Source organism: Artemia franciscana, chromosome 3 (genome assembly GCF_032884065.1).
Source record: "Artemia franciscana chromosome 3, ASM3288406v1, whole genome shotgun sequence".
NCBI lineage: Eukaryota > Metazoa > Arthropoda > Branchiopoda > Anostraca > Artemiidae > Artemia > Artemia franciscana.
The window spans coordinates 32,988,316-33,012,993 of record NC_088865.1 but is presented as its reverse complement, the minus strand read 5'-3'; the positions used below and the strand labels follow the sequence as shown (position 1 = coordinate 33,012,993).

Here is a 24,678-nt window from a genome sequence, read left to right as displayed (position 1 = left end):
CAAAAAACAAACTTTCCTATGAACGTAAAGAGCAAAGATGAAACTTAAAACGAGCAAAAACTATTTGTCTTCAGCCGGTTCAGTATCTGCAAAATTGGCATAAAAATCTTTGATTGCTTCGCCCTATTTTAAGAGCATGGAAACTGATATTTCGATGAATCAGTTTTTCTTTGTGTTACCAGATAAATGTTCGGTAACACCGGAAGTTATAGCTATTTGTCAATTCACAATCTGACATTAGATTGAAAAGTAGCTTTGTAGCTATAGGTTCAATATGGATGAAAAGAAAAAATCTGGACTCGGGCATAGAATGGACAAGAGACGAATACTTATGGCTGAATATGGAAGGGGATCGAAGAAAATTTCCGGATATTTTAGTAAATTATCCGGAAATTGAAAGGTAAGATTTGACTATTAATAAACCCCCTAAAATTAATACCCCCTGATGGGGGTATGATAAGGCAATTTACAACATTAATTTATGTTAAGGGGGGATTTTTGGAACTGCCCCTGCCCCCTACCCACTCAACAAATCCTTAATTTTAGTTTAGTGACTAATTAAAAAGCGACATTAGATTGAAAAGTAGCTTTGTAGCTAAATGTTCAAAATGGATAAAAAGAAAACATCTGGACTCAAGCATAAAATGGGTAAGAAACAAAGACTGATGGCTGAATATGGTAGGGGATCGAAAGATATTTCCGAATATTTTAGTAAAATATCCTGAAAACGAAAGATAAGTTTTGACTATTAATGAACCCCGTCCCCCTAAAAAAAATCCTTAATTTTTGTTTTGTGACTAATTAAATAGCGAATGACCCAATAGGGATTTAGTGTGAATAAATGTACCTGTCAATTTATTTTAACTATATAGCTAATTTGGTTGAAATTAGATGAATGAAAGAGTTAAAAGCAATTCAGGCCAGGAACAGATCCACGGGGTCGGAGGGGGTGACCATCCCCCCAAGATACTTCTGGCACCCTTATTCCGTTCTTCTTTCTTTTTTAAGATTAACTTGTCAATTTGGTGCCGATTCTCGAGTCATATTGGTGCCCTTGGTCCAGTGGCCCCCGCGTCCAAGATTTCGCTCTTGATCTGTTTGAGATTTAGACATGAAACTGCTCGCACGATCAGTTTACGAATCATTTCGTCATAAAATTATAAACCTCATTTTCGGGAAAAATTAATAATATAATTAAACTTGTTTCCTAGTTGAAGTAATGATTCTGAAGGGGATCTTTATCCTCAGATTGTGTTTTCTTTTTTCCTTTTTTTGGCAGATCTTTTTTTGATTCTCTTTCTTAAGAGCCCGCCGATTTAGGGTACGGTCACTGGGTGGCGTCATTGGGGGGCATGATACGGATGGGTCACGGGAGGGGAGGCACATTATAAAGGGGGTTTTGGAAATGTTTTGCATATTTGAGTTCGCCGAGTGGGATTTGGGAGAGCTATTTCACATGCCCTATCTTATTGAGCTGCCTGACTGTAGTAAGATGCAGAGTGGAATACTATCTTCCTAAGGCGAAGTTCTAGTGGAACGTCGTCTATGTCATCTGAATATAATGTGGAAGTTGGAAACTACCCAGATTAATAAGGTCGACGTAGGCTGGCTTATTCCCAAGTATCAATTATCTCAAGCTTTATCGTCCCTGCAATACAACTTGGGAGACTATTCAGATTTTTTATTTTCATCCCTTACGTCATTGACTACCCCGATAATACCCCCATATTTCTTTTCAATATTAACCCAAAACTATGGGGAGATGCATAGATAGTGACCATATCAATGTCCATCTCATTGTATATTATTTCGTCTATAATAATATACAATGAAATTGATAGAAGGACATTTCTTGGGACCCATCTACAAAACAGAAGTGATCGCCTGGTACAAAACATGTAAAAATTTTAATTGTGCGAAACGCCCAACGTTTCCGGCTGTGAATACTTTTGGTTAACTGATACTGCGTCCTTAATTTGTAGACATTTTGGTGCAATTGTTTCATAGATTTGAAGAGTGGTGATTATAGAGCATGATTTTCGTGTTGACGCAATCCATAAGGTTGTTTGCTTTAAACAGGCTCCGTATGTTCGGCTATGGAGAAAAGAGCTCAAACTTCTTCAAAAACTAAATGCGAGTTTTATAAATTTTTCAACTATACTATATTTGGCAAGTCCATAGAGCAGGAACGAAAACGATAACGATTACGATGTGACATCTAAATCAATTATCACGAATGGCAAAAGCTTTGAATTTTCAATCTTATATCATATTATCAGAAAGCGTAGCTTTGATTTTTGGGGAAAACAGCATGTTTCCCACTAGAAAAATATTGTTGCAGTGGCATGAATCCTTTCAATTTCTAAGAAAATTATGAGTTCTTTTTACTGGAACCATTTGGTAAAATTCTATTTCTTCCCCAAATAAAAGGCGCATAAACCTCTGTTGTATAGAAACTGAAAGCTTGTTTGTAAAAATACAGAAACAATATCTAGTAAAGGTCTTGACTTCGCCCCAACCCCGCCCCGTTATGGATTTCATAAATTGGGACCCTAAACTGAACCCTAATTTAGTCAACAGTCAAAAGAAAAATTAGCTCGGAAGATTGAAAAATGAATTGGATTGTGAATATTTTACGGAGCTTTTCATCAGTTGTGACAAATTGCTACTGGATTCTAACTTAAAATAGTGGATAAGAGAGAGTACTAAAGGGACTGGGACACATTTGATTAAAAAATATCTAACACTCGATAAATTTGAAGATACTATTTTTAACAAAAAAAGTATGAATACAAAAATAAATACAATTCGCTCCATAAACTTTACACAATGGAAATTATAAGAAATGCCATTAGCGGTATAACAGATAAAGTCTATGCTATGGAACATGGAATTTCAACCCTACCTTTGGGACGCCCAAGTCTCAGGGATATCCCTTCTCTCAGAGTAAGAATTGATTTTATAGTATGTCTTAGTTTTTTACTAGGGTCCTCGTTCTTCGCTCAGGTCCCTGGGGATACTTTGAGAGGGGTGCTCTGGGAGCTATCCCTTTCACCTTTCTTGGAGGTCCCTCAGGTTTTTTCAGGGGAGCAGTCTTGGAGGGCTTTGCCTCAACCGAAGATCCAATAAAGGCGACTATTTCAGAAATAAGAATTTCTTAACGAATTTAAGTTTTTTGTATTATAATTTTAAGTTTTTCAATTTTCTTGTATTATAATTTTAGCTTTTAAAAATTTTTGCAAAATGAATTTAAGTTTTTTAATGTTTTTTGTGTTATAAATTTAAGTTCCGGGTGTTTTTTATGTATGTAATTTTTTTTATTAATAAATATGTTTACGTTTTACCCTGTTTTTATCTTTAGCATAACATAGGACTACTTCTACACTTGGTATTATAGGACTAGATCTATACCTAATAATATAGGACTAGTTCCATATAATAATAATAATTTATTTATCACCCACTTTACGAAACAGAGGTTAAGTGGAGTAAATACAAAAGGAAAACAGCAAAATAAAAACAAGAAACAGATTTAATCACATACAGAAAAAAGACGGATAAGGCGATGAAAACACCCTAGCCTATAAGGCGCTTCAATAGCTAGCTTGGCACATAATTTTTCGAAAATACCAGTAATATCTGTCGCACAATACTTTTTAATCGGTTTTGTATTCCGGTAAGAACGAGGCAGATATAAAAGAAATTTGCAGTACCGGTAATAATTTATACGAATACGTTTTAGATCACCGGTCAACAGAAGTGGCCAAACACCAGTACAGAAGAGTACAGAATGATCACAAAAATCTGAGTAAAGCCGAGTTAGCACTCTTCTCCTATAGTGTCCACGATTTACCACAATATTAAAGTAACCGAGCTTCAGCTTATCACTAATATCTGACAGCAGGAGACCGGAGAGCATTCATAGAGTCGCAAACTGTTGTGCTAAGCCAACGAAATGATTTAACACGGGGAATACTAAAATCACCGCAGCATAGTGATTCTGGACAATTATCACCGTTGAAAACAAGAAACTCGCACTTGTCAAAATTTAGGTACAGATATCGCCGATATCGCGGAAAGCAGAAGTAAATGACTTCACTGAACGGGCAAGACCAGACTCAGTTTTACTAATCAGAAGAAGGTCATCCGCATAAGCCAGATATGAGATATCAGATGATCCTAGTAGGCACGTAGTCGATATTTTTGATAATACATTTTCATTACAAGCATTAAAAATATACGGAGGAAGAACTCCCTCTTGTCTTACTCCGCATCGAACGGGGATATGACAAAAATAAGAATTATCTAATGACTTGAGGCGAAGGTAAGAATGGGAATACCAAAAACGAAGCACGTGAATTACCGACGGATTTATTCCTCTCTGGCATAACGCTGTCCATGCTTGAGTATGACAAACACTGTCAAATGCTTTAGACAAGTATAGGGTTGCAAAACGAAGTACGCGACGAGTGCGATGGGCATCTTTTAACAAAGAAGTTAAAGCACGGTGAGCATGCTGACAGCCTAGCCCAGATCTGAAACCAAATTGATTATCATCATTTAGAGCAAGGTTAGTGATACAGGGTAGTAGAAGGCGTTCAAAAAGCTTGCTAAGAGTATATCCTGCAGGTATGGGCCTATAAGAACAGCAAGAAACCGAGATTTTTCCATTCTTTAGAAGTTAGTGACGCTACCGCATAAGAACGAATCGGGCATACACGAACTACTAAAATACATTTGAAAAAAACAGCTGGAGATGAGATACCAGTTCAAAAAGAATTAGGAACAAGATTCGAAACTTTTGTTGTGTATCCTTTATGTCCTATAAAACCCGAGCTAATGTCTCTGTAATTACCACACTCACTCTTGTCATCTTTCTTACAGAGGGGTTCAATTAGATTTTTCCTAAAATCGCTATATTCTTTTCCTTTTTCCAAAATCATATTCGTAATCTTCGGTAATTTATTACTAACTTCACAGATACTATATCTAAAAACTCAGATACCCAATCATCAGCACCCGGGATCTTCTTTTTTTTCAGTCCTTTTATTACTGTCACTAAGGTAAATAAACTCTGAAAGACAAATAAACAGATGTCTGAGAAACTTGGTCAGAATACCTAAACACGAAAAATTAAGTAACCAATCCCAATGTTATTCTAATTAAGGAATAAACAATTAAATACGGCTAAAGAAAAACTGAACACATAACTAGAATTGATTACCTTTGCAAAACATAAATTCTTAAAACTGGTTTCTGATCTGAGACCCTCATAATAAAGGATTAGACGGCTCAGTTCGCAGATTGAACAACGATAAAAACACATGAAGTACGCTTCAGTTTAGTGGAATGAACTTGTGTTTTTACTTTATTATGTTCAAACTTTCCATAAAACCGTTTTTTTTAAGAAAAGTAAAGAACTCAATTAAACCAAAAATGAGTAGAAATAAAGTCAAATAATCTTTCAAGCGTAAAACTATCACATATCCCTATCAATAAATAAATAAATGAAAACAAGCAGAAATTACAATAAACAGCCCAGTCAAACACAAAACGAACAGAAATTAACAAAAGTTGGGCTGATAGCCCCCATGCCTTCTCAAGATCAGAACATAATTTGCGCCCCCCCCCCGAAAAAATAAAACAAATTACGACTGATTGTCAGTTCATTGACATATATTGATGTTTATTCCTTAAAGTATTGACAATTTTTATTTATGAAAGTAAAAAAGTGAAAACATTTAAAACGTATATTGTTTTCAGTAAAGAGCAGATTTTTTTCTAGTCTTGGAAAGGCATGGGGGTTATCAGCCCTACTCATGTCAATTTCTTCTCTTTTGAGTTTGACTCGGCCATTTATTTTAATTTCTTTTTTTATTTACATAGTCTTTTTCATGAAAAAAAAATATTTTATATCTTTTCAGTTTTTTTTTGTAAGTATCCTTAGTTTGTGTTGCTATTTGTATGTTGGAGAAACTTTTCCACAATCTTTAATCTTGACGTAAACAGTATCTTTTAATTCAATTTTATACATCCAGAAGTTGTTCTGGAAAATAAAACTTAATACCATTCCTAAAGGGAATGCTCTTTGACAATCTGGACACACTTACACTCTTTTTATTTATTTAAATTGTAAAAGCAAAAGTAGTAATAGTAATAGCCCCAAAATTTTCAAGCTAATAACCCCAGTCGTTATCGATATAGTGCTGAGGTGTCTTATTGGCAGCAATAAACTCAATGCTTTTGACTTAGTTTAAAGCAACATTTAGTTCTAAAGTATGACGGTCCAATTACATAATTTTGGGGGATTGACATGCCGAATATCCCTTAAGACATAGCTGGACCGTTCTATTATGCTGAACAAAATAGTTGTCTCAAACTTTTGACTAAATATGTATGGAAAATGAATGGCTTCAGAGAAGTGATGCTTGCCCTCCATTCTCTCTTTACATTTAAAAAGGGCAACTGAACTTTCAATTTTGAATCTAATTAGCTCTTCTAAAAGTTTCAAATCTAGCTATTATAGATATTTCTAGCTATTATAGAGTGGTGATGCTTATGATACTTCTTATATGTATATATATGTATAAAAAAAAAACAGTGTTTTCATACTGGTAGCCTATAGTTACTAATATACTGAAAAAAGTAAAAATGTAAACGAGTGAGTTACGAGTGAGTAAAAATGTAAACGAGTTGAGTAAAGTGTTCGAACGTCTCATACTTTCAGAAATAGTATCCAAGTACTCGCTAGATTACCGTCAGTTTGATTTTCCATCGGAATTTGGGTTGTGCTTTTGCTCACAGGGCTCTTAAAAGAGTTATGGCTAATGCGGAAAGTTTGGGTTTGTCCCTATTTATATGCAGCGTAAAAACATCATCGGCCTTTGATTCAGTAATTCAAGCGCAAGTATTAAAAAAGCTGTTGAAGAGCGGAGATAACCCTTACGTTGTAGCAATTCTTAAATATTTGTATGATATTTCTTTCATTAGAATAAAGGCCTTGTCGAAGTCCAGACATTTTACTCCCTAGTCAATTCTTTTTCAGATGTGGCAAATCAGTCAAAGACAAAGTTAACAGTTTTCTTCGTCGCTTCACTAAACAAATATGAGAAGGTTGAACTCAAGGGGTTTCTCACTCAAAATTACGATTATTGCATTGTTATTCTTCGTAATTTGGTAATTAAATAGGAAGATTTATTTGCAAAAGAACTATTATTCGAGGAGAAAATTAGAGAGATTATTATTTGAGGAGATTTTTTTGGGGGTGGGGGAGGGTTCAACTATTACACAAGAAATACCAGGAAAACACGGGGAAATTAAACATTTCGCAGGGCAAATCAAGTATTTTGCAAAGTTTGGGGGGGCGAATCCCTCCCCTGCGTGCGTGCCTGTGGCCTGGTCATCATTATTTGCCAGGGTGTGGTAAAAACTTGTGGAAATTACAAATAAAAAGTACATGTTTTAGGGTTTTTACTTCAGTCAGACCTATTTACACAAATAAAATTTAAATAATTGCTTGCAGCGTCCATAAAAAAAAGTTCTAAAGCTTGAGTGCTGCTTGTGTATTTGTAAGCAGGCTGCCTACTTATGGAGAACTATCCGTTCAAAGCAAAAAACGGCATAAAGCAACAAAAGCTTGCCAGAACACGTTAAAATAGTCATCTTTGATAAAGACTATAAAACCCCACCTCGGCTCACATTTTCTTAGTTTTAGCTCCAGGAAAACTGAAGAGCCAATTTATTTGGCCCAAAGCAAAAATTTTATGCAAATTTCCAAAATGTAATAAAATATTCATCTATCCAACTGGTTTCCTGTAAGAACTAATGAGGTCAAACCCTAATTACTTTCCTGGAGTAAACTGAAATCGGCAGCAGGTGAATAAAACAAAAAACAAGAGCTAAGAGCTCATATGGGACTTGTGACGAGGTCGGTTGAGCCAAGAGCTCATATGGTATGAGCTCTAGCAAAATTCTATCTAGTAAACCCACTCTCTTTGGTATTTGTAATATTTGGGAAAAAATATAGCACTTGATGGAAAACCCGGTTTTTAGACTTTTCTTCTTGGTTAAGCGAAAGAATTCCAGCGGACGCCTCCGCAACTACCGTAATAAGGTCATTTTTCGACTGATAATTTATATTCAACTAACGAAAGTTCAACAGCTTTAATGTCTAAATTGATCACACAATCTGTAAAAAATTGGGTCTGTCTCGTCTGACCGCTTTCAGCCATAACAGGTTAGCCTAGTAGCTATCAAACAGGAAGGGTCAGGAAGGTCATACACGTGGAGAGAAAACGACTATACACTGGAGCACCGTGACTTTAAGGAATCTAAAGACTCTTGTACTACTATAGCTTTATGTGTAACATTCTTTTAGACAGTATACCTGAAGGATATGACCTCTTATATTGAGAAGGGATTGACAAGTTATTATAATCAATTAAACGCTTGGAATGAGCTTTACGAACTCAATAATTATCATGGACTTCAATCGGTGAGAAGACAGTCATATTCCTGATAAGAGTTCCGAAAAAAAAATTATCTATAAATATTCATTTAAGCTTCAAACAAACTAACTTAAAATTTAATTTATTGGTTGATTAGTCCTTTTTAGTTTTTCATCTATAGGCCTATTCTTTTTTAGTTATTCAATCACTAAAGCTTTTACCTATTGTTGAGAGTGATATGACGGTAGGCAGTTTTCCTAGGGATCCTCGCAAGGTCTCTAAAAGGCATGTAAAAAAACCATTAACTATAAAAAAAAATGTGGGAATATTGGTCTTAAAATACACATTTTGTGGTAACAGATTCATTAAAATTTCTTTTTAAAGGAATATACTTCGAACATTATTAATAGAAGTTTAGTAATCATTCTTTACTCTTTTCACTCTTTCATCACTCTTTCATTCTTTACGCTTTCTATCACTCTTTTCATTCTTTACGCTAATTAAATAAAAAAAAAAAGAAGTTTTTTTTAGCTGAAAGTAAGGAGCGACATTCAAACTTAAAACGAACAGAAATTACTTCGTATATGAAAGGGGCTGCTTCCTCATCAATGCCTCGCTCTTTACGCTAAAGTTTGACTCTTTCTCTTAACTCTGCTTTTTAAAACAGTAAAAAACTTTAGCGTAAAGAGCGGGGCGTTGATGAGGAAGCAGCCCCTTTCATATACGAAGTAATTTCTGTTCGTTTTAAGTTTTAATGTCGCTCCTTACTTTCAGCTAAAAAAAAAACTTGTTTTTTTATTTAATTTCTGAACGTTGTTGAATTAATGAATGTTTTGATCTTGGCTCTCCGCACATAAATAATTAAAACAAAATTTGCATATTAATTAATTGCAATTAATCGGAAGATTTTGAGAAAAAAGAAGCGAAGGAGGAGGCCTAGTTGCCCTCCAAGTTTTTGATTACTGAAAAAAGCAACTAGAACTTTTAATTTGTTACAAACGTTTTCATTGGTAAAAAATATACGTAAGTTATGAATTAACTTACGTAACGAACTTCTATATTCGTATGTTTTTATTGCGTATATGAGGGGGTTCAACCCTCGTCGATACCTCGCTCTTTACACTAAAGCTTAGGTTGTGTCCCAATTCCTTAAGGCCGGGCGAACGTCCAGAAATTATATTCTATGTTCAGTTCGTTTTCAATCGCGGCAAATCGACAAACACTCAAGGTTATCAGATTACACTGCCGTCATTAAACTCAAGGGGTTTCTCACTGAAAATTACGATTATTGTATTGTCATTCTTCGTAATTCGACAAGTAAATAGGAATATTTATTTGGAAAAGAAGATAAATAATTATTCGAGATTTTTTTTGGGGAGGAGGGGGGTTCAACTCTTACCAAAGAAATACCAGGAAAACACAGGAAAATTAAACATTTCGCTGAGAAAATTAAGCATTATACAAATTTAAGGTGGGTGAATCCTTCGCCTGCGTGTGTGCCTGTGGTCTGGTCATCATTATTTGCCAGGACGCGGTATAAAATTGTGGAAATTACAAATAAAAAGTACATATTTTCGGGTTTTTACTTCATGCAGACCTATTTAGAAAAATATAATTTAAATAATTGCTCGCAGCGAAGTGACCAATTTATTTCATTTTATCAAACAGTTCGTGGTAACGAATTGTACTAAGGAGCGACCCGGCTCGATAGTAACCAAAACTCTAAAAAACCGATTTTTGATACCAATAGCTACATGAACAAAATCGCATTTTAATGCTGACTTTAAATATATCAGTTTTACCTATCTAAAATTACGAGTCTAAGAAAAATTGCCTTATTCTAGAAAATAGAGGGAAACACTCGCTAAAAGTAATAAAACCAAAATTACACCCATCCGATTCAGCCTATCAGGGAACCCTACCATGGAAGTTTTAAGCTTCTATCTGGAAAAATATGGATTCCAGGGGTGATCATATTGAACCAGTTGTCTTAGAATGTTGCGAGCGGGCTCATTCCAACAGAAATGAAGCTATATATAAGGGAATTATATATAAAAAATGAAGTATATAGTACCCTTTTTAAGTGATCTAAAAAAATGGAGGGCACCTAGGCCCCCTCCCACGCTAATTATTTTCCCACAGTCACCCGATTAAAATCCTAAGATAGCCATTTTATTCAGCATAGTCGAAAAACCTTATAACTGTGTCTTTGGGGACGACTTACTCCACCAGAATCCCCGTGGAAGGGGCTACAAGCTACAAACTTTGATCAGTGTTTATATAGTAATGGCTATTGGGAAATGGACAGACGTTTTCAGGAGGATTTTTGGCTGGGGGAGGGGTTGAGAACAGGGGATTATGTTGAGGGAACTTTCCATGGAGGAATTTGTCACGGGGGAAGAAAATTTCCATGAAGGGAGCGCAGGATTTTCTAGCCTTATTTCAAAATAGAACAATACAAAAATAAATATGAAACAGTTTTTTCAACTGAAAGTAAGGAGCAGCATTAAAATTTAAAACTAACAGAATACAGAAGTTCGTTACGTAAGCTAACTCGTAAGTTACGTATATCTTTTACTAGCAAAAACGTTCGTAAAAAATTAAAAGTTCTAGTTGCCTTTTTAAGTAACCAAAACATTGGAGGGCAACTAAGCCTCCTCCCCTGCTCCTTTTTTCTCAAAGTGATTCGATCAAAACTATGAGAAAGCCATATAAATATGAAATTTCGTTTTAATTATTCATCTGTGGAGAGCCAAAATCAAACATGCATTAGTTCAAAAACGTTCAGAAATTAAATAAGAAAAGACATGTTTTTAACTGAAAGCAAGGAGCAACATTGAAACTTAAAACGAATATAAATTACTTATTATATGAAAAGGCTGCTCCCTCCTCAACGCCCCGCTCTTTACGCTAAAGTAGGCTCTTTCTCTCAACTCTACTTTTTAAAACAGTAAAAAAACTTTAGCGTAAAGAGCGGGGCGTTGCGGAGAGAGCAGCCCCTTTCATATACGAAGTAACTTCTGTTCGTTTAAGTTTAATGTCGCTTTCAGTTAAAAAAAAACTTTTTTTATATTTAATTTATCCATACGTGTTCATTAAAAAAAATTCTAAAGCTCGAGTGTTCCTTGTGTATTTGTAAATCTGTATTTGTATTCGAATAAGACTGTAATGGCACATGACAACTACCTATACCTAGCACAGTTGGATTTATATAAACGGTTCTCATATCTCCATACTTCTTGGAAACCTTCCGTCGACAATTTCTGGTAACAGTTAACCTAAAGAAAATTAATAGGTTTCTTAACCCAATAAAGAGCGGGGCGTTGAGGAGGGAGCAGCCCCTTTCATATACGAAGTGATTTCTGATCGTTTAAGTTTTGATGTCACTCCTTATTTTCAGTTAAAAAAAACTTGTTTTTTATTTATTTAGCTTATCCATACGGGTTCATTAAAAAATATTCTAAAGTTCGATTGTTGCTTGAGTATTTGTATATCTGAATTTGTATTCGGATAAGACTGTAATGACACATGATAACTACCCATAACTAGCACAGTTGGATTTATATAAACGGTTCTCGTATCTCCATACTTCTTGGCAACCTTCCGTCGACAATTTCTGGTAACAGTGCCTCAAAATAAAATTTTTTTAGATTTGGCAGCATTTTGTTAAACCAGAATTCTCGGTCACGACCAATCTTTTCATTATATAATTCCTCTTCCCCTAAAAATATTACAAAGTATACAAAATCAATATCACAGCATTCCAATTCTATTTGAATTTGGTAATAGTAGTCATGTGTTCTTTCCAGCTTTTTTTCACTATTAACTTTCTTTTCAAGACATGTATTTTTTTAAGCGCTATCCACTCTTCCAATATAAGCCCTTTTGCCGTCAAAGGGCGCTTAAACTCCAAAAGAGCCTTCTCACCCGAAGGAAAAATTGCTATCCCGTCCGGATTGGCCCCTAGAAATCCATTTTCCTTGTGAATGAAAAGCCCAGCAGAGTTCACAATGCAACCCGTTTTCTTTGCAAAAGCTGCAATAGCTACAGGCTCATACATCTGACCATGCTCCATTGCCTTTGTTTGGCGGTTTCTGGGATACAGCAGCTGCCGAACTAATGAACCCACAGTCTTCAACCGCCTTTTACAAACAGCACCAGCTACGGAAGCGGTAATTCTGTTTTTTCTGTATTCTATCCAGTTATTATCGATAGAATTTTTCCGAAGCCTAGTGACTTTTTCGATACTGAGGATTTCCGTTGCAGTACATTGGAGACGGGTCAAAAAATCTGTTTTGCAATTTCGAGCGCACTGCAATCAAGATCCGGAGCGGTTGCGTTCGCGCCGTAGTTTTTGTCTGCTCCGATTGGCTCCCTGATTTCTTTTGAAGAGAGTTTTTGGAAGTATTAGTGAAAAGGCGCTTTCTAGGAGACACTTTTTTATGTCGAGCAGTAGTCATGGCCCGCTGCTGTGCAAGTTTTTTCAACTGCCTACTTGGTGTAAATCCTACAGTTCTTCGAAATATTTCAAGGCGAGCTGAGTGACCTTTCGTAAATCGGATTCCTACTGCTTTAACACGGGTGGTATATCGCGCACTTTGGCTAACCATGATGTTTTTGCCACCTATAAGCCTTGCAACTATGCTCATAAAATATTCTGCCAGGTTGCTCGTGTTATTTCCTGTCAGTAGACGAGCCCTTCTGGTCAGCGTATCAAAGGCAGAATAAACATGGCTGAGAAAGATGTTGCTAGGGGTGTCTTCAGGATTGACCTGTAGAACTTTCCCGGAGAACGAGCAGCGTGTAGGACAAAATCTATGGTCACCACGGAAAAAATGCAGAGGAATTGCCTTCAGCGCAATGGTGAGATCCTTCACGCTTTTCTTCTTTGTGGTGGCACATGCAATTGCATTTCTGAAAAAATCACACATTTTCTTTATTATTGCGGCACTAAGAAATCTTCTGTATTCAGCATTTTCATGCTGCTTCTTATATAGTCTGTTTTTCAAGCATTTGCACGCATGATTAGCACACTCAATTTTTTCTACATTTCTGCCATAGGGTACCCTTGCTATAATTTCAGAATGGGTACTCGAATCACCGTCGGCAACAAATTGGGCATATCTTAGATTGTGCATGGATGTTGATATTCGGAATGCGTCAACTAATATATCTTACTCCATACCTGTACAAGGCCCCTGCCAGTTCATGAAAAATGTATGTTCAGGAACAGATCTATTTACTTGATGCCTGTATTTCACGCAAGTACAGCAATATTTGTTCCTAATTCCTAGATTTACGAATTTCTTCGAATAGAAACCTATCACCACTCCACAGCCTGAGAGTGCGCGATACCTATTCCCGTAACTTTGTGTACACCAGCTTCCATCAGCTATAACACATGTCTCTACAGCTCCATTTGGGTGAGTTTTCTCACCTGCTTCTAGTGTCATCCTTCGCTCGGTTTTCCCATTTTCGATAAGATAGTCATAGAGAACTTTTTCCAATTCTACACAAATTTCTTTCTCAAATTTCGTAAAGACTTTTTTAGACGGGGTATTTATTCCAATGGTAGAGAAAAGTTCTTGAACCTGGGCGTGAGTCATTCCACCATTTATTGCACAAACCACTACCTCTTTGTTGACACTTACTGTTCCTGTTTCTGTTTTGTGTTTCTTTCTGATAGTATTCACACTATCAAAATCAGTCCTTTTCCGTTTTTTGACTACGGTTTTCGTTGAGTCTGTTTTTTTAAGCCTTCGAGGAGCAAGGGGCTTTTCTGTGTGAATTGTGGCTTCCTCATGACATGATTCGCATTTGAAGACGAGTCTTGTGCGCAATCCAGCTCTATATTCTTTAGAAAACATTATATTTGAAACCAAATTGATGTCTTGGCACCTGTAAATAAAATGCTAATTGGTTGTGAGGAAGTAAAATAGTAAAGCAGCGATTTTATTGTTTTGGTAGAAAGGAAAGTGCTATAGCTTCAAAAAGGATAGGTAGTATGTAGAGTAGTGAGCGATGTAGGGTAATTAAAATATGAAATAAAATATAAAATACAGTTAGAAATGGGCGAGAAGTGGAAATTATACGATCTAACCGAAAGTTTGTTGTATTTCATTGTCAGATTAAACCACCCAATTTTATTTATGTATGTAACCAAGCCAAAAACTGTCCTGAAACTACCAATCAGGAAAGCCAAGTATTTCAAAACTTTACAAAATCCTTTGGGGCATGACAGGAAATGCCCTCTAAATCGACCCGTGTCGATTTACCAAATTCCAAGGAAAATTCCTAACCGAATTCCAAGAAAAATCAAGTCTCACTTGACTCCCTAAAATCAAATTCAAAGTAAAAATCCGTGCCCCAAATTCAGTTGCATCTCAACTATCATTTACATTTTTATTCGAGTAATCCACACAGTTCTTATTAGTACGATTAAAAATACTAATATGCTTTTATGAGTTAGGAGGATCAAATTAGCTCGTTTGTTTCTCAAATCCTTTAAAGCCTTTGCAGACATTCTTTCAGAACCTTTATCCGTACTTTTTAATGATTAAATAAAAAACAAGTTTTTTAAATGAACGTAAGGAGCAACATTGAAACTTAGACCGAACAGTTATTATCTCGTATATGAAAGAGGCTGTTTCCTCCTCAACGCCCCGCTCTTTACCCTAAAGTTTGACTCTTTCTCTCAACTCTACTTTTTAATACTGTAAAAAACTTAGCGTAAAGAGCGGGGCGTTGAGGAGGGAACAGCCCCTTTCATATACGAGGTAATTTCTGTTTGTTTTAAGTTTTAATGTTACTCCATCCTTTCATTTAAAAAAATTCGTTTTTTTATTTAATTTCTGAACGTTTTTTAGTTACTCCATGTTTTGATTTCGGCTCTCCGCAGATGAATAATTAAAACGAAATTTGCATTTTTATTTTTTTCGCTAAACGGCTTTCTCATAGTTTTGATCGAACGATTTTGAGAAAAATGAGCGGGGAAGGAGGCCCAGCTGCTCTCCAATTTTTTGTTACTTAAAAAGGCAACTAGAGCTTTTAGCTTTTTACGATGGTTTTCATTAGTAAAGATATACGTAACTTACAAATTAGCTTACCTAACTAACTTCTATATTTGCAGGTATCTATTACGTATATAAAGAACACTGGGTCGATACAATCACCCTTGGAAAGAAAAATAAAATAAACACGTATCTGGGATTTGTGTTTTGGCAAAATATACAAAATTCTACATTCTTGTAGATAGGAGCTTGAAACTTGTACAATAAGGTTCTCTGATACGCTGAATCTGATGGTGTTATTTTCTTTAAGATTAAATGACTTTGAGGGGGGTTCCCCCATTTTCTAAAATAAGGTAAATTTTCTCAGGCTCGTAACTTTTGATGGGTAAGACTAAACTTGATGATGAGACTCACATATTTAAAATCAGCATAAGAGTGCGATTCTTGAGATGTAACTCTTGATATCAAAATTCTGTTTTTTAGAGTTTTGGTTACTATTGAGCCGGGTCGCTCCTTACTACAGTTCATAACTTCGAAGACCACACTGCCTTTCCATGACGAAAGTAAAACAGTTCAAAATAGGGATGACACCTTTTTATTGACAGTGAAATATAAAATTATTTAACTGGATATTTCGAACACATATACAGTGTTCATCATCAGCAGTAAAAATTTTACTGCTGATGATGAACACTGTATATGTGTTCTAAATATCCAGTTAAATAATTTTATATTTCACTGTCAATAAAAAGGTATCATCTCTATTTTGAACTGTTTTACTTTCGTTACTACAGTTCGTTACCACGAACTGTTTGAAATTAACTCTACTGGCAAGTTCGCTTTATGTTGGAAATAAAATGAAAAAAAGAAGTTTTTTAAACTGAAAGTAAGGAGCGACATTAACGAACAGAAATTACTCCGTATATGAAAGGGGCTTTTCCTTCCTCAACACCTTGCTCTTTACGCTAAAGTTTGACTCTTTTTCTCAAGTTTCTTTTTAAAACAGTAAAAAACTTTAGCGTAAGGAGCGGGGCGTTGACAAGGGAAAAACCCTTTTAATATACAGAGTAATTTCTGCTTGTTTTAAGTTTTAATGTCGGTCCTTACTTTCAGTTAAAAAAAACTTGTTTTTTTTCATCGTTTTTGGATTAAGAATACATTTTTTTTTCTGTTTCTCTGTTTGCCATTCTGGCATGTCCAATGAATTGTGGGACAGAATAGAGGCAGTTCAAAAAACATGTCTAAGAATTATTTTCCAACAGGGTAAAAGGCCTTACATTTCCCTTCTTCGGAGAGGAAATCTAGTCACCCTTAAGGAAATGAGAGTACAAATTTCCTTATTAGTACTCCGATAAAATTGTGGACAAAGAATACCAGCAATTTAAAGGGAACTGCAACAATTTCTAAGTCGTAGGTAGGTAGTAGACATGGACTTTAATTTAATATAAAATCTGATGAGTTCTATTGAAATTAAAGTCAATTAGAAATATTGATACAAAAAGATAAGTTTATAAGAACCACCACACCATAAAAACAATTAAAAGGTTGTTCACCCTCTACAAAAAAATAATATATTTAATCTTCTCTGCATAATTTTTAGCATTTGCACTTCTGGCGATTATAGCGAGTTAGTTAAACTTTGTATTGTCAAAAAAAAAAAAAAAAAATAGTACCATATTTTAGTATTATACATTCTTTGGAACTAATTGTTGATTAAACATTAAATAATAGTACGTTTTATGGTGTAGCAAGAAAAATAGAACAAAGAAATAGAAATATGATGCTTTCTTAATGTTGCTATTAGCAGCGGATTAAGTCAGAATTTGAAATCTCCCCTTCTCACGATTGAAGATTTTTGCCTCCCAGTTGGCATTTGTGGTAATACGGACAGATTCCCTTGATAAACTTAAATTTAATTAAATACTTTTTGGGGACATGTGTCATCAATAAAAATCTAATAGAGACTGCAAAAAGTAACTGAAACCTTGTTTCAAACTTGTTGTAAAAAAGAAACAGCCTTAATAATTAAAAACTTACTAAAAACTCGACTATTAAAAAACCAAATAAAAGAAAAATAATTTTCGTCCCAAAAAGAACCAGAGCAAGCGGTCCCAACCACAAATCTACTACTATGTCAGGGGGAGGGTGCCCCCCTGTATTCACCACTGCCCCACTTTCTAATTCAACAAAAATCCCCCTTCTTGCCCCAATAAGAGTTTCCACTAAAAGATATAGAAGAACGCTCATCCTTCACATAGTTGAAATTTTAAATTACTAACCCTCCCCTCTTATCACTCTACTTTTAACTTGTAGTTTTAATGCTTATTTTGCAACTGCAAACTTTACAATGCTTGCAAGGCAAACTAAATTGTCATTTTGTTTAAATTTGTTTACCCGGTTTTAATTTACGACTTTTTATGGTTTGACTTTTTTACTGATTGCAATTTTATGAGTTTAAACTGGTTTGATATTTGTTACTGATTGGCATTCACCATTTTTTTAATTTTTTTATTGACACTAAAGTGTGAATTTGGCCCTTTTGTGCTTGTGATAGCCGTTTTGTAGAAATAAATCTTATCTTGTCTAAACTGTAGTTTGAAAATAATGTGATAGATAACCCGTGAAATATGACAAGAGAAGAGCCAAAACTTGAGTACGAAGATGAGATTGCTAAAGAAATAGCGAAACAACTGCCGATTATTCTATATAAGCTTTAAATTGTTGGTAAAACCAACAATAGTGAAATTAAACCAACCTAAGCAGATACCGTCGGAGCGTTTTGTTGTTTTGGGATGAAAATATCTTTAAAAGTTATCAAACATTCTTTCCCTATAGCAGAAACGACAATTATCAAGAATTACTAAGGTACAAGTTGTATTAATTACAACCCAGAATAATTCCCCATCCTAATAATTTTGATATGCAGTAAATCAATGACGTAAAATGAAAGACAAAGAAAAAACTTACATGTGGCGAATCACGAGCTTTTCATAATTCTCAAAAAGGTAAGGTAGATCCACAATCCAGCGTGAGCCTTTTAGAAGGTCTGACCCCAAATTTCTTCCAGAAGTGATAACTTTCAACCCAAAAGGGGAATTTGTTCCAATTTCTTCAGAACTTGATTCGTCGTGAACCGAAGCATCCGTTAAGCCTTCTAACAAATATTTTGGTAAACGCGGTCTGCCTCTAGCCCGATAATTTAGTTTCAACTTTTCACGATGGGCATGCACATTTGGCAAATTGAGCCCTCGCATATTTCTTTTTTTTCCATGTTACTGTGGTCAATAACAAGAACTATATAAAAAATTTATTAGGGTTGTGACCATTTTTATCGGGGTTTACTTACTAAGGGGTTGAATTGTTTCTTGGAAAGGCCTTGGACTTGAGACTGGTCATTGACTGCTTTTGTAGTTTGCTTTGGTAGTTCTACAGCAAGACTCGGGTCTTGCTATAACAAATTTAAATATTCTGGGGATATTTTGTTTCGTTCACATTAGTTATTAATTAGCTTGTTTTATATATCTTTAATTCTTATTTCAGTACGAAGATTATGCAAAATTGTAATTATACTACAATACATAAATTTGTCCTGAATTTATTTTAATGGTAAAATAATAACCAAAACGATAGATCATTCTTTTTAAAATAAAACATTTGCTTCTTATTCGGCCCTTGTGCTGTGTTCAATTTATCTCTAGGATTAGACGCAGCTTATCCTTAATTATTTATACAATACAATTTTCTTATATATTCATTGACCGGCAGTTTGGTGTCTGCACCTTACTTCTTCTCTAGACTCTGTTTAAACAGGTTACAACTAATTAATGCTTGACTGAATCGCTCCTGAACAATCCGAGTGGTTAGCCCCTTGGTGTAATTTTTGCATTCTTAGATGCTACGATTACAGCTCAATCTAACCTTTTGAGGGGAAATTTTGATTTCGGAACACAAATATGTAAAGTATTTGAAGGGACTGCAGCCAGGAGGTATATATTATAGAAATAAGTTTCTGATTGATGAATAGAAAATTTTTGCTCTATTTTTTGATACTCCTCAACAACAATGTCAAGCATAGCAATCTAGAATGCAAACCCGAAACAGGTTTTATAATTATTTTGGAATCATAAAAAAAATAATTGTCGGCTTTAAGATTTGATTAGGCCAAAATATTCACCAGATTTTTTTTACTTCTATTGACATAAAAACCGCCAAAATCACTAATTCAGGAACGTCAGGCAAACTCCAAATGTTTAACATGGGAGGTATAGGAAGATTCTTTGCGAGTCCGTCCTGCCTTAAGAATGACCTCTGAATCACAAAGGCCGTAGAATAAATAGTTGAAATTACTAAAAATATTTTAGCGGAAAGAGTGAGGTATGACGAGGAGGTAAACCCCTCATATGCGTAATAATTTTTGTTCATTTTAAGTTTTAATGCTGCTCCTTACTTTCAGTAGAAAAAACTTTTCATATTTATTTTTTCATTGTTTTTTTTCAAGTAAAGCTAGAGAATCCTGCGCCCCCTTCATTGAAATTCTCATTTACCATGAGAAGTCTCTGAATGGAAATATCCTCCCACGTAACCCCACCCCCTTCAACTCTCCCCCTAAACCAAAAAATCCCCCTGAAAACGTCTGTACACTTCCCAGTAACCATTACTATATGTAAACACAGGCCAAAGTTTTCAGCTTGCAGCCCCTCCCACGGGGACTGCGGGGGAGTAAGTCGTCCCTAAAGACATAGTTGTTAGGTTTTTTGACTATGGTGAATAAAATGATTATCTCAGAATTTTGATCTGGCGACATTTGGGGAAAAAATGAGCGTGGGAGGGGGCCTAGGTGCCCTCCAATTTTTTGGTCACTTAAAAAGGGCACTAGAACTTTTAATTTCCGTTAGAATGAGCCCTCTCGCAAGATTCTAGGACCACTCAGTCGATACGATCACCCCTGGGAAAAAAAACAAAACAAATAAACACGCATCTGTGATCTGTCTTCTGGCAAAAAATGCGGAATTCCACATTTTTGTAGATAGGAGCTTGAAACTTCTGCAATAAGGTTCTCTGATACGCTGAATCTGATGGTGTGATTTTAGTTAAGATTGTATGACTTCTAGGGGGTTTTCCCCCCTATTTTCTAGACTGAGGCAAATTTTCTCAGGCTCGTAAGCTTTGATGGGTATAACTGATCTTGATGAAACTTGTGTATTTAAAATCAGCATTAAAATGCGACTCTTTTGATGTAAGTACTGATATTAAAATTCCATTTTCTAGAGTTTCGGTTACTATTGAGCCGGGTCGCTCCTTACTACAGTTCGTTACCACGAACTGTTTGATTTCTTAGATCGTTATACAGTGTAGCAAATAAAGCATGCCAATAGTACAAATATTTCATTTGGCGGTTGCTTTTCAGAACATTTGAACCAAAGATTTTAAAGTAAATTCAAATAAAAAAGGAGTCCTTTCATTGTTGACAGATTGTAAAAGAAATACTTTTAATTCTATTGAGTTTTTTGAAACCTTTAATCTTGAAGCTTTGGACAGCCTTTATTTTAAAGACAGTACAGTTTTAATGGCACCCTTTAAGGCTGGACGGTATGATTACCGAAAATTAGCTATGCAGAAGAGATCTTACTGTAGAAAAAAAGGAGCGGTTATATTTTGATTAAATAAAAAAAACAAGTTTTTTCAACTTAAAGTAAGGAGCGACATTAAAACTTAAAACGAACAAAAATTACTTCGTATATGAAAGGGGCTGCTTCTTCATCAACGCCCCGCTCTTTACGCTAAAGTTTGACTCTTTCTCTCAACTCTACTTTTTAAAACAGTAAAAAACTTTAGCATAAAGAGCGGAGCGTTGATGAAATAAAATAGTAGAGGAATAAAATATGAGAAATAATTTTTTAGAGATAAAAAAGTAAGGATAAATTATAAAATATTGACAATAAAGAATACGCTTATTTTGAGGCAAATTACTTGGCAATTTAAAAAACTACGGAATTTTCGATTGTTTACACGCAAGATTTTTCATTGAGAAAAGGGGGGGGGATGTTTCAACCTAGTTTTGTTCCAAAAGAGTATGGGTATTAATTTCATATTTTAGTGAATGCTAAAGGGCATTTTTAACTAAATCAAAGGACACTGTGTGCAAATGGTTTATAAGAAAGGTGTATGTGTAATAATTTAGGAACAGCTAAGGGTTTTAACTCGAAACTTTCAGGACCCTTACTGCTGCAACTTCTATAGCAGCTGCGACCATTCATTTGACTATAACTACTTGCGATTATGCCCACTTTTAACTGCGACTGCTTTTCGGTAATCTTGAAAGGATTATTGATCAAAATCAGAGCATATAATTTGCGTGCGGATCGTTAAAAATTTGTATCAGCAATAACCTTAGAACAGCTGAGGGTATTAAGTTGAAACTTTCAGGACTTGTTGAAAGGGATGTTGGAAAGCAATTGAGAGGAAAGGGGCTACATTTCTGACAACTCAGATTCATATATCTGTGGTGCCTCGCCCCCAACAGACTTTAGGGCAAGAACTATAAACTATCCGATTTATCGATTGTTTCTATGTAGTATTTATAATTGAGAAAGGGGGCGGGCTATATCCTGGGCATAACAAACAAATATGAGGGTATAAAGGTGAAAATTCATGACGTTTTGACTATTTTGAACAAAATGGCTAATTTTAGTTTAATATCTTCGGACAAAGGGTAGAGAAAAAGGGCTTGGGAGGGAAAAGGGCAGGTATCAATCCCTTTGACTCTTATAAAATTAATAAAACTTTCAATTTTCAGCTGACTGAGCCCATTACAAAGTTTCTACGACAACTCCTTCCATGCTGAAAAAGATTAATAAAATGAAATTCTGTTGCTCTTTACTTATATTGCCTTTCAGAAATTTTTATTAAAACCGCCAACAATTTCATTTCAATACAAACTTTAAAGAGGGTTAATTGAATTGTGATACAAGGATTTATTCTGGTACACAAAAACTGAACGCAGTGGGTGGAGAGAAACAAAACACCCTTTGGAAACAATAATACGTATATCATTAGGTTCCAACAGAACGTACTGGGCAAAACATATTTGATAGTTTTCCCAACAAAATTATTATTACAGAAATTATTACATATATGAGGGGGTTTCTCTTCCTCAACACCTTGCTCTTTACGCTAAAGTTTTTTAGTACTTAAAAAAAACGACTTCTTATTGTTCTCATTAAAAGAACATAGTGTTTCAGGAGTAGTTCTTAAGAAACAGGGACAAAATTCAAACTTAATGATAATTTCTGATAATTGATAATTTCTGTTCATTTCGAAATCTTAATGCTGCTCGTTAATTTCAGCTGAAAAAACTTGCTTTTTTAATTTAATTCCTGGTCGTTTTTTAAATAATTGCAGGAAATCTGGCTACACCTCCACGGAAAAATACCTCCTCCCCTCTGATTTTTTCTATAGACAATTAAATCCCGGTGAAAATTTACCCTGGACAATTACCCTTATCATCACCTCGCGTAAAATTGAGTCGGTAAAGAGAAAGCAAGACACATGATGAATTTCGTATAGGAATTCCGATGAATTCCCCTCGTGTAAAATTTATTCTGAAAAATTCACTCCCCGGAAACTTCCTTAACCATGAAAACTTATTCCCTGGGAAAATCCCACCAGCATAAAAACACCCCCTCCCCACCCAATAGCAAATACTAAAAAGAATATAGACTAAACTTCTTTATCAGGAAGATGACAAGATTGAGTGTGTTAATTATATAGGCGTTAGCTTTACTTCTCTAGGAATCAAAATTATTTAGTATGACGATACTTGTTAATGTATCTAATGCTGTAAAAAAAGTTTTAAGAGAAGAACAGTGTGATTTTGGGAAGGGGACAGGGTCATGTTCCTGAATCATTAGACCTGCTTCATTCTTAGTTTCATAGTAGTAGTAGTAGTAGTAGTAGTAGTAGTAGTAGTAGTAGTAGTAGTAGTAGTAGTAGTAGTAGTAGTAGTAGTAGTAGTAGTAGTAGTAGTAGTAGTAGTAGTAGTAGTAGTAGTAGTAGTAGTAGTAGTAGTAGTAGTAGTAGTAGTAGTAGTAGTAGTAGTAGTAGTAGTAGTAGTAGTAGTAGTAGTAGTAGTAGTAGTAGTAGTAGTAGTAGTAGTAGTAGTAGTAGTAGTAGTAGTAGTAGTAGTAGTAGTAGTAGTAGTAGTAGTAGTAGTAGTAGTAGTAGTAGTAGTAGTAGTAGTAGTAGTAGTAGTAGTAGTAGTAGTAGTAGTAGTAGTAGTAGTAGTAGTAGTAGTAGTAGTAGTAGTAGTAGTAGTAGTAGTAGTAGTAGTAGTAGTAGTAGTAGTAGTAGTAGTAGTAGTAGTAGTAGTAGTAGTAGTAGTAGTAGTAGTAGTAGTAGTAGTAGTAGTAGTAGTAGTAGTAGTAGTAGTAGTAGTAGTAGTAGTAGTAGTAGTAGTAGTAGTAGTAGTAGTAGTAGTAGTAGTAGTAGTAGTAGTAGTAGTAGTAGTAGTAGTAGTAGTAGTAGTAGTAGTAGTAGTAGTAGTAGTAGTAGTAGTAGTAGTAGTAGTAGTAGTAGTAGTAGTAGTAGTAGTAGTAGTAGTAGTAGTAGTAGTAGTAGTAGTAGTAGTAGTAGTAGTAGTAGTAGTAGTAGTAGTAGTAGTAGTAGTAGTAGTAGTAGTAGTAGTAGTAGTAGTAGTAGTAGTAGTAGTAGTAGTAGTAGTAGTAGTAGTAGTAGTAGTAGTAGTAGTAGTAGTAGTAGTAGTAGTAGTAGTAGTAGTAGTAGTAGTAGTAGTAGTAGTAGTAGTAGTAGTAGTAGTAGTAGTAGTAGTAGTAGTAGTAGTAGTAGTAGTATAGTAGTAGTAGTAGTAGTAGTAGTAGTAGTAGTAGTAGTAGTAGTAGTAGTAGTAGTAGTAGTAGTAGTAGTAGTAGTAGTAGTAGTAGTAGTAGTAGTAGTAGTAGTAGTAGTAGTAGTAGTAGTAGTAGTAGTAGTAGTAGTAGTAGTAGTAGTAGTAGTAGTAGTAGTAGTAGTAGTAGTAGTAGTAGTAGTAGTAGTAGTAGTAGTAGTAGTAGTAGTAGTAGTAGTAGTAGTAGTAGTAGTAGTAGTAGTAGTAGTAGTAGTAGTAGTAGTAGTAGTAGTATAGTAGTAGTAGTAGTAGTAGTAGTAGTAGTAGTAGTAGTAGTAGTAGTAGTAGTAGTAGTAGTAGTAGTAGTAGTAGTAGTAGT

General features: G+C 35.0%; 1 protein-coding gene across 2 annotated transcripts in view; it reads left to right on the top strand.

The window, feature by feature from the left end:
• The first annotated feature begins 8,335 nt into the window (after positions 1–8,335).
• The window catches only part of LOC136025184 (cyclic AMP-responsive element-binding protein 3-like protein 2), a 60,443-nt gene continuing 44,100 nt past the window's right edge, over positions 8,336–24,678 (top strand). Inside the window, exon 1 of one of the 2 annotated variants that reach the window (XM_065700976.1) lies at positions 8,336–8,494. In XM_065700976.1, coding sequence (XP_065557048.1) covers positions 8,396–8,494 — 99 coding nt within the window. In that variant the 5' untranslated portion in view covers positions 8,336–8,395. The remainder of the gene's footprint in view (positions 8,495–24,678) is intronic. The other variant, XM_065700969.1, reaches the window with a different exon arrangement.